Here is a 10759-nt window from a genome sequence, read left to right as displayed (position 1 = left end):
AGTTTATTTCGGAATTTGTTTTGATGAAATTTCTAAAAAATTGGAAGGTTTCTATTTAATCTTGAGGCATTAGTTTATTATTATTATAGTATATAGAGAGTTTATTTCAGAATTTGTTTTGATGAAATTATTCTATGGTTGTAAAGATTACATCCCAAATTTTAATATCTAAATAATATCCCTAGCATGTGTTTTACCCAAGGGAGTAAATGGATAGTATTACTCCCGAGGGAGTAGGAAATATTCTTACGTCTTTAATTTACATATCCTTGATTCATTGACATCGCTCAACATTAGCATTTGAGATTTTGGATCGAAATGTAGGCGTTGTGTATGTTATTTATCAGATTCAACTTGCTAGCTTTTTGTTTGACTGCTAACTTAGGCCCTGGAAGAAATAAAACACCCAAACGATAATTAATACATTGCTTTCAAATTGCACACATATTACAATCGAGAAAGTTTCTTATCGTAATAACATGAAATTTGGGGATAAAATAAATCATTATTATAACAATAACTTATTGTAAAGTAATAAACAAAAATTTATTAAATACATATAAGAGATGAACTATTTAATATGTTACATGTATCTCATTAAGAACATTAAAATACACATCACCGATAGTTGAAAAAGGTTAAACTGTTAAATTGTTCAAAAGTCAAGTATATTTTAATAAGGGATTGCATACAATAAAACTATTTATCTTTTATACAAGGTACAAGGTGGTCACAATTACTTACAACCATTCGATGGGAAATTTGATCAATCTATTGAACAAATTGAATTCACAAAAATTTATCAAAATAAGTATAATATATGAACCATTTAATATTTTACCCATATATTTTGATCCACTTACAAAAAAAAAAAAAAAAATTAAAAGAGAAAGGTGAAATGTTTTAATGGATTATCAATCTATTTCTCATGGGCAGTTCCATAAATTCCCATTGAATTTAACCAAACAAAACAATAAAAAGACAATGAGTTTGCATAAGGTTGCAACTTTATACAATAGAAGTAAGGTGCACCTTGAAAATCTGTAGATTAGATAATTATGAATTTGGAAAACCTTCTAATTGATCATCTCGACATCGAGATGTGTGGATACAAAGAAAAATAGAATTTCATCTCCTAAAATTATGTACCTTGTAACAAGTTATGTAGACCTTTTATTTTCTAGATTTTTAAGCATTTATGCTCTATCAACACTATTTTTAAAATTTTAAATTTTTTAATTAGGATTGGATATTAGTTTTCAAGCTATTGTAAAATTTTTAATATTGAAATTTTATTATTTAACTTAATTTTAAAATACACCTCACATTATAAATTTTTTAATGCGCTATTTTTATTTTTTTAACAAAATTTAAAAATACATCTTACTCGAATAGTACATACACAAGCTTCTGCAAATAAGAGGACTGGGAAGGAATTACAAGGGTTTATTCTCTCTCAAATTAGAGGTGAGAAGAGAGAGTGACAGCAATCGAGGGCATTTTGGTCAATCCATAAAAAAGAGGGGGGCGATAGTTCCCGTGACCCCTCATAAAGCAAGGGGTATTTCAAAGTAAGGCACCTAAAAAGCAGGGGCAAAACGGGAATCATCACTCCTTTTTATTAATTCGTTTACTATTATTAATCTATTATTATTATATTATTTATTATTATTATCAACACCAGACCAAACAACACTGCTTCGGAAGCTAACGTGCGGCTCGTCGCATCTTTGCAGTGAGTTAGAGGGAGAAACGAATGGACACAGTTTTAGAGAGAGAAACAAGGAGAGAGAAAAGTTGTCATTAATGGTTAGAGAGAGAAACTGAGGGTGGAGAGAGAATAAAGAGGATAGAGAGAGAAAGAGAGGTGAGAGAAGCGGGGAAGGAACCGAGGAGAGAGAGGGACACGAGAGAAAGTAGCCATTAATTGTTGGAGAGAGAGTGAAGGGATTTTAGAGAGAGAAAGAGCTGTGAGGAATGAAGGGTCTTAGATTTTAGAGTACGCAGAGGGTGGAGAGATAAGACAGAGAGAAGGGACAGGTAGAGAGAGGAAGGGCATTTTGGGGAGGAGGTTAAGAGAGAGAAAGGACAGTTTAGAGAGAGAGTGTGCGTGGAAAGAGAAAGGACATTTGGGAGAGTGTGTGGAGAGAGAAAGGACACTTTAGGGAGAGTGTACAGTGAGAGAAAGGACATTTTAGAGAGAGAAAGAAGAGAGAGCTCCTTGATGCTCGTGGGAACACAGAGCGAAGATCGCGGACTTGAGGCCTATAGAAGTCCCATTTAAGCGGTGGATTTCTGCCTCTCCTCCTTTACTCCTCGCTCCTCCAAATTCACCTCCATTGATGCATCCCCTCTCTCTCTCACTCTCTCTTCTGAAGCTTCTTTGAGCTCAGCTTTAATGGCGGTTAAAACCCTCTGAGCGACCTCCTAAAGCTTCAACTTGTGTACATTCACCCACTTATAACTAGAATCCTTCTTACGTTCCCTTACGATTGTCCATTTCCGTGGCTGTGAACCTGAATTCACAAGATCTGGTTTTCAATCGTCTGTAAAACCCTAAGGTTGACCATAATTCCGAGCCACAATGGAAATGTGAATCATGGCGAGCTCCAGTGGGGGAGGTAACAGTAGGAGTAGCATGGCTACTGTTAATGCAGCTGCAACTGCAATAAACTCAGGTGACCACCCTAGGTTCCCAGCCCGAGAGGAGGTAAGCTTCTAAATATTTTATAGGCCACATAAACTCATGTTTTCAGTTTATTTTTTGGTATTTTTATAGAATTTATGGTTTGAGATTTGAGGTTTCTTTGGTTGCTTTTTGTAGATTTAGTCAACACGTTAGGAATTCGTTGCAGAATAATTAATTTCAGTTATTTAATTTTTCTTTTTTTTTGGAGAAAATCGTTCCTTTCTGCATTCCTTTTTCAGGAATTTTTTGCAGAAGTAAAGAATACTTTTTTTTTTCCTTTTTTTTTAGGTGTACTGACATTTTCACATGTTGAAAATACAATGCACATAATCTGTTGTTTTATTGATCTTTTTGGAAGGTATCGGGGCAAATTACCTCATTTAATTTCTGGATTCCTTACTGATTTCCAAGGATTTAGGTCACAAGCGAACATATATGATGCAGGATGATCTATCTGCTTCTTTTCAGTTTCTCTCTTTTTGTTGGCTTTTGCTAGGAATTAATGGCCTGTATTTTAAGTTATCAATATTATTTTTTTTAAGATTTATTTCATAGTTCACAACTCAGATCTGTGGTTTTATTCCCCATTGTCTCATTAGTATGTGTAGATCTCAGAGCTCAGCAATCTAGTTTGTCAATCCATTTAATTTTTATTTTTTTATTTTTTTATTTTTGGCTTGTTTGGCCAACAGAGCAGTTTATATTGGTTTCATCTACAAACACTTTATTTAGTATTTTGGTGACAAATTGTCGATAGAGCGGTTGGTTTCTTTTTATTTATTTTTGGCAAGGGGACCTCTAAGTGGTCATTTTGCTTATAAGTAGATATTATACACTATGTAATGGGGAGACTAATGGATCGAAAATTTACATTTGTTCAATTTTCTCCCTTATTAACAGGATTAAGGTTATATTTTTAAAATTTTCTTCCTGATGGAATGTGATGAGGTATCTGGGACTTTTGTTTACTTATTCTTATCTTTGAAAGAAAAAAGATGAAATCTAGTCCTTTCTGCTGAATGTCACCGCGGAGTTGCAACCTTTCTCTATCTCTCAAAGAAATTGAAGATGCCTCTTTTATTGAATTTGGGGGCCACAAGCACCGGCCACTTTTACTTTTTAATATCCACTTTTCTTTTGCTCTGTGTAGTATTCCCTAAACTTTTCCATTGATTATCAACTTTCCATTGTTATATTTAATGTTTTTATAAAATGTGATTGTTTGGACATATCGGTCGATTCATAAAAACTTGAAAATGGGTGAAACTTGTTTATCAATACAAAGAAAAATATAAAACTTGCCAAAAAATGAGAAATGCGGATGCGGTTTTTTGTAACATATCAGTCGATTCGTGAAAACTTGAAAATGGGTGAAACTTGTTTATCAATACGAAGATAAATATAAAATTTCCAAAGAAAGAGAAATGCTGCTGCAGTTTCCCTATCTTCTCTGTATCTATGAATTGTAGTCATGTTGTGTGGCAACTCAAATTTTTGGTTTAAGTCTCTTCCCGACTTATGTTGTTGTTGGCATTCAATGAAAGTCAAACAGCGAATGCTCAATTGTGATGGAAGAGCTTCGGTAGAGCCTCTTTATTGTTCTTCCTTTCCTTTCGAATGGCATTGGCCCAAGCATCTCTCAAGTTGGTGAGACCACTATTCCTTTACCTATTTCTGGATTTGCAGTGGTTACAGTATAATTTGTGTGCCAGTAGCCGATTTTTGTAGCCTTATAGGGTTTTTTGGTTCTGGGTTCAATGTACTTTTTCTTTGCATCCTAAAGAGTCAAAAACAAATCATAGTGATCTAGAGGTGCAGTCTCTTCAGCTTTTTTGACTCTCACCCTTATGTCAAAGGGTTTATATGCTAGACCTTATGAGAATTGTTAAGACTGATAAGATTGAATGCCTATGCGTGCTTATTTATCACTAAATTGTTATAGTGGACTTCTGTTTATACTTTAGTACTCTTATGGTCTGCCTGTTAGTTTAAAACAAATGTGCTTTTAAAAGAAAAGAAAATGGTCAGTCGGGTATCCAATTGTATATTTTAGACTTCAAAGGTAAATAATAGCTAATTTCTTGGAATATTTGGTAGGTACCCTACTTTGTGCCGGTCCTTATTTATTATGTCAAAGGTACTCACATCAGTTCAACTCGCAAAAGTGAACATTATCCGTCTGAAACTTTATTTGTGATCAAGGGAATACTTAGGTTACCTAATCTCTGCTAGGTCGAAGTTTAATTGAGTTTCAAATGGATTTGACCTGATTTCCTTGTTGAAGGCCATGCTCTTAAGTCAGGCTCTGTGAAGTTACTGCAATAACCAAGAAAATTAGAAACTAAACTAACATCGTTAGTTGGCAAGAATGAATATAAGCAAGTTAATGTTTGAACTTTTCACATCCAACTACCTCTTCTTTTACTCTGCAGATGTTTGTGAATTTTCTAAAGCATCTACTATGCTCTAGATTCTAGAACAACTGTACTGCTATCAGGGTTAATGCTTTTGGTCGGGCATTTGTTTCGGGCTCTGCTGTGCGCACTGTGGGTATTGCAAATATGCAAAAGGGGGGAACAATTTTCCCACCATTACGTAAGCTGTCATCTGATTTAGAATCGAAAGCTTCATCCTCATATTTGGATAAAGCTTGGGGCCACATCTGAAATTGGTTCATCTTGGATTGTCATCCTGTCCATCATTTCCTTTTCTCTTTTCCAAGAACGTTTTATGAAACTCTTTGACCCCCGAATTTGGAGTTGTGCTATTTTGGTGAAGGATGGGATGGTTATCCTGGTGTTTCTATTTAGGTTTGGGCGACTTGTGTTTAAGTATATAAATACAATCTGGTATTGATAGTGCTCGTCTATCAAAGGGACTCAAGTCAGGTGAACAAATCAGAGAGAACAGTTCATTATACGAGGTTCATTATACGAGGATATAATGTTGTAATACTCTTACAGAATCTCCCCTCGACAACAAAATCTCCATTAAACTGAGCTGGTAATTGTCATTATGCAGTTTAAGAGAACAGGATATCACTTACTTCAGCTTAGGCAGTCTTCCTTGCATATTAGTTGGACTCACAATGTATTATATTTTTGCTTCATTTACAAGTCCTACCTTTTGTCCACCATACTTGCATTTGGTCCAATGATATGTCCATGTTTATCCGTCCATTTGTATGTGAGGAGGTATCTTGTAGGTTGAAAAAATAGCCACACAAAAACATGGCATGTGTTGCTGGTGGTAATATTTATAACTCTAATATAGGAATAGGATCGACAAATGGCCTTGTAAGTCGTTGAATATTGGAAAAATGTATTTTGTTGGAACTAGTTTTTTAGTAGCAACTGGCTTTCATGATTCCAGAAGACTAAGTGGATCCACCACCCCAACTTACTGTTCCCCTTCTCACCCTGCCCAAAATTGAGAGAGTGAAGTTTCCGGTCCGAGGACAAACTATTGTGATTTGGCAAATCAATTTGACATGATGTCTGCAATTTGTCCCAGATTGTGCTTTTTAAGATTTGCTGATGTCAAAATGAGACGTGTATTTCCAGAACAGCTGATAATTGCTTTTCAGGTTCTGTACTTAAATTAAAAAAATATTTTTGTGTCAAAATCTCTTTTAGAAGCAAATTATTGAAAAAAATAAAAAAATGTATTTAAAATAAATTACTTGCATATCAACTAGATGTTCTGCTTGCTATTTTAAAGTAGATACCTACTGTAAACTTTTATGGTTGTGTTTGATGTTTAAAAATATCTGTTTAGAGACAAGTTACTTATGGAAGATATTTAAAAAAAAGATCAACAGGTTCGCCCGATTAATTTAATAGAACATCCATGTGAATCTATTTTGACAGCGAAGGAGATGGCGTGGCTGTTTTGGTGGGTTTTCATGTTTTGGTTCTCAAAAGAGAGGGAAACGTATTGTTCCAGCTTCTCGAATGCCAGAAGGAAACTCAAGTGGAAATCGCCCAAATGGGGCTCAAGTAGTGGGTGTCTCTAACCAAGCAACATCCCTGACTCCCTCTCTACTTGCTCCCCCTTCTTCACCTGCATCTTTTACAAACTCTGGCCTTCCCTCTACAGTTCAGTCTCCAACAAACTTCCTATCTCTGTCTGCAAATGTTTGCTCACCAGGAGGTCCTTCTTCCACCATGTATGCTACAGGGCCATATGCCCATGAAACCCAATTAGTCTCTCCCCCTGTTTTCTCAACTTTTACAACAGAGCCCTCTACAGCTCCCTTCACTCCTCCACCTGAGCTTGCTCATCTTACTACCCCATCATCACCTGATGTACCATTTGCCCGGCTTCTCTCTTCATCCATTGATGTCAAAAACCCTAACAAGGAAAATGGAGTGCCTTCACCTTTCATGTCTCCTGGTTATGAGCCAACAGGTGATCTTCAAGCCACTTATCAACTCTATCCAGGAAGTCCAGCTAGTCATCTAGTCTCTCCAAAGTCTGGTGTCTCTGGTGATGGTTTGTTATCCCCATCTCTCCCTGATTCAGAGTTCCCAATGCAATGGGGAACTTCAATTCCAAAGAATGAGCATTCTAAGCTCTTTGGTCTCGATATCCCAACATCAAGAAGCTTTATACTATCTCAAGAGGATGGATTCCTTTACCCCGCCACTTCTCCACAATTTTATCTAGACCAAGCTCAGCAACCAGGTGCACCTCATTCTCACTGTGCCGGGAGGCTCAGTCTTTCCAGAGAGACAGATGCATATTCTAATGGTGGAAATGTGCACCAAAATAGGCACAATGTTGAGGAGATTGAAGCGTATCGAGCATCGTTTGGGTTCAGTGCAGATGAAATTATTAGCACGCCTCACTATGTGGAGCTCTCTGATGTGCTCGAGGACTCCTTCACTATGTGCCCCTTTCCAACCCACAATACGTGCAGTGGGGAGTGTTCGGATTTTGATGTGAAGAATGAGGGAGAAGATATGGCAGTGAAGCACACAAACTTTTTAGATTTCAAGTATCTGAATTCCTCGTTAAGTAAAATTGATGAGGGATTGGATGGACGGAATCAAAAGGAAGCTAATAAAGAAGTAGCTGGTATATTATCTTACCTATGTTTGACCATATTTAATTTCTTTTCCATGTTCTTTTTGATAATAAGATAAATGTTAAATTGTTTGGAATGGGTTCACTGTCCATGGTGCAAGTTAGTAAAAACTCAAAACAATGATAATATAATAGCAACCGCAACAACTTTTAGTTTATGATATTGAATCTTTTGTATGATTCAATGATGATGATAGTGATAGAATCATCATCATCATTATCATCTGTGTCTTATCCCACCTGGGGTCGACTACAAGAATCATGTTCCTTTATTCTGCTAATCGGTTCAGGATTCATGAAATAGATGTGGCAAAAATCTTATGCTGGTTGCCTGCCTAACAAAACCCCCCTCTTTTGCCCAGACTTGGGGCAAGCCATGGTGGTGGTGATAAAACAATAATAGTAAATAAACAATTAATAATCATTTGTGCAACTGATATACTTTTTTCTGGTTCTGTTGTCCCAGATGTTGCATTATGTGAGCCTTGTTCACCAAATGATTATCATGATATTTGTGCTAAGGTTGGTCAAACCCAATGTTCCCCTAGGGCACGAGGGAACTTCGAACTGGAAAATGGTGAACGAAACACCTCACCTTCCTCCCATTCAGATGGAGAAGCTATTAAAACTTGAGCTCTGGAGAGATGCAGAAAGTAGCAGCTGAGTCCTCACATGATAGTGCATTGTGTCATGGCTGAGTTCCCCGCCTATTTGTAGGGTTTTTTTTCCCGGATGGTTTGGCATCATGTTAGGGTTAAGAGGTCTGTATGGTTTTTTGTATTCAGGAACCTTCAATGATCTTGCTAACTTTGCTTGAGTTCTAAAGAAGCAAACCAAGTTAACTCGTGAAAAGAAAAGCGAGAGGTTTAACTCTGTGCTCTGGTCTGGTTTTTCTACTGGTTCCATGGGTATGTGTATTGTTTTCCCTTGCTTATTTTGGACTTGTATTTGTGTACTTAACTTCCATTGTAGTTTGGAAACTCAGCTTGCTAGATGCTAAGCTTATCAGTACATACTGTCAAAGGAGCTTGCACTGTGAGCCAACTGATATAACTGGCACCTCTATTGGGGGGTTAGAGAGAGAGACTATGTAAATATATCTTTTGCTGCACTTGCCCTGTTTTTTTGTGCTTTTTTGTGGGCATGTCTATGGATTTTTATTTGTGTGTGGTATCAAGTGAAGGTGTATAAAAGGTAAAAGTGTTATTTTGTTGTGGAAAAGTGAGATGAATTTCGTGTTATAGTATGGCAAAAATTAGCAAGGTTTGAGCAAATATTTTGATTCCATGAAATTCTGCTTCTTCTTTCTTCTTATGTTTTTGGCAATGTATCGAGACTCCACCTGGTCTTGTTGGGTAGAATGTGTGGCTATCGCTTATCATGTTGCGGGTTCCAATCTCCTCACGAGCAGTGTCTGTTGTTTTGTTTGCACGTAACTCGGGTTCCAATCTCCTCACGAGCAGTGTCTGATGTTTTGTTTGCACGTAACCTTTTTTTTCTTTTTACAAGTTAAACAGGTAGTTATAAAAACTCAAGTTTGGGGATCGAACTTGCGACCTCTTGAATGTTTGCACGTAACCTTTTTTTTCTTTTTACAAGTTAAACAAGTAGTTATAAAAACTCAAGTTTGGTGATCGAGCTTGAGACCTCTTGAATAGAGAACCAACACGCCTTTTAGCATTTAATGTCAATAGGTAAACACTTTATGAAAGAAAATCCATGTGATATTTTGTCAGGAAATACAATTTTATTTTTTATTTATTTTTATATCTTTAATGATAATAATAACTTTTTTTTTATTTTGGCAAAAGGATCACTTACATTTTTTCTTTTTACAAGTTAAACAAGTAGTTCTGAAAACTCGAGTTTGGGGATCGAGCTTGAGACCTCTTGCATAAAGAACCAGGATGCCTTTTAGCATTTAATGTCAATATGTAAACACTATATGGAAGAAAGACCTATGTGATATTTTGTCAGGGAATGCAATTTTTTTTTTTTTTTTTTATCTTTAATGATAATAATCACTCATTTTTTATTTTGGCAAAAAAATCATTTACAAATGGTCTTATTACAATCAATAAATATTTCAAAACTAAAACAACACAACAATAAAATAAAACTCAACCGTTTGATGTCATTTATACAACCTAATACTATGTTTGAGAATATAAAATAAAAGAGCAAGTAAATAAAAGATAAGATGCAGGAGATTATCTCAACCGGGCTTATTACACTCCACACCGAGTCACCACATCCAATGACACGGGATTTATTACACCTCACATCGAGTCACCAGATCCAATGACATGGGATTAGCAGTCTAGCTTCAATCTCGAACCAGGAAAGCTAATTTCGGAAAAATTAGGTATGCACCATTAAATCTCTCTAAAATCCTAACTCCAAAATAATTAGGCTCAAACCCATATGTGACATATGTGGGGTCCCACCCATTTGCCACATGGTGGGCCCATGTACACTACGGGCACCCATGAAAATTTTATAAATATTTTAAAATTTCATTTAAACATTATTTGAATTTTATATAATTTATAAAATCAATAACTTCATTTTTATAATTCAAAAAATCATAAATAAAACATTGAACGATTCATAAAAATTCAAATAATAAATCTAAAATAATTTCTATAATAAAATGAATACAATTAAATTAATATGTTGAGAAGTGGATCCATATGGTTCAAGAATTCTATTAACGATCACGGGGTACTCCACCTTCAACTGTGGACTACATACCACACTTGCTTTGTCGAACCGACCAAGTGTTTCCCATGACCCACAGTCCAAACAGGAGCGGATTAGCGGGTCACCAAAGTCTGGTTGATGAGCCAAAGAGTCTCAATCTCAGTCTGTGGATTACAGGTCCTCCCCTAAAGATAAGTCAAAGTCACCACGACCTAATGCGATCACAGCTCTATGACACATAGAGGTATCTCTCGCACAAGCATACGCTTCACCCAAAGG

The 10759-nt window shown here is 36.1% G+C and overlaps 1 protein-coding gene across 2 annotated transcripts; it reads left to right on the top strand.

Annotated features, from left to right (window-relative positions):
• The first annotated feature begins 2278 nt into the window (after nt 1-2278).
• Nucleotides 2279-8888, top strand: LOC18439655 (hydroxyproline-rich glycoprotein family protein). 2 transcript variants are annotated; one of them, XM_020670777.2, is made up of 4 exons: nt 2279-2710; nt 4234-4336; nt 6559-7768; nt 8244-8888. In XM_020670777.2, the coding sequence occupies exons 2-4, from the start codon at nt 4307-4309 to the stop codon at nt 8408-8410; spliced, it is 1407 nt and encodes a 468-aa protein (XP_020526436.1). In that variant the 5' UTR covers nt 2279-2710; nt 4234-4306; the 3' UTR covers nt 8411-8888. The 2 variants fall into 2 exon arrangements, with proteins under 2 accessions (XP_020526436.1, XP_011625403.1); XM_011627101.3 differs by lacking the exon at nt 4234-4336.
• Nucleotides 8889-10759: the final 1871 nt, after the last annotated feature.

Source organism: Amborella trichopoda, chromosome 3 (assembly GCF_054954075.1).
Source record: "Amborella trichopoda isolate Santa Cruz 75 chromosome 3, AtrichopodaSantaCruz75HAP2 v2.0, whole genome shotgun sequence".
NCBI lineage: Eukaryota > Viridiplantae > Streptophyta > Magnoliopsida > Amborellales > Amborellaceae > Amborella > Amborella trichopoda.
The sequence above is the reverse complement of the archived record's forward strand: the minus strand, read 5'-3'. Positions and strand labels throughout refer to the sequence as shown.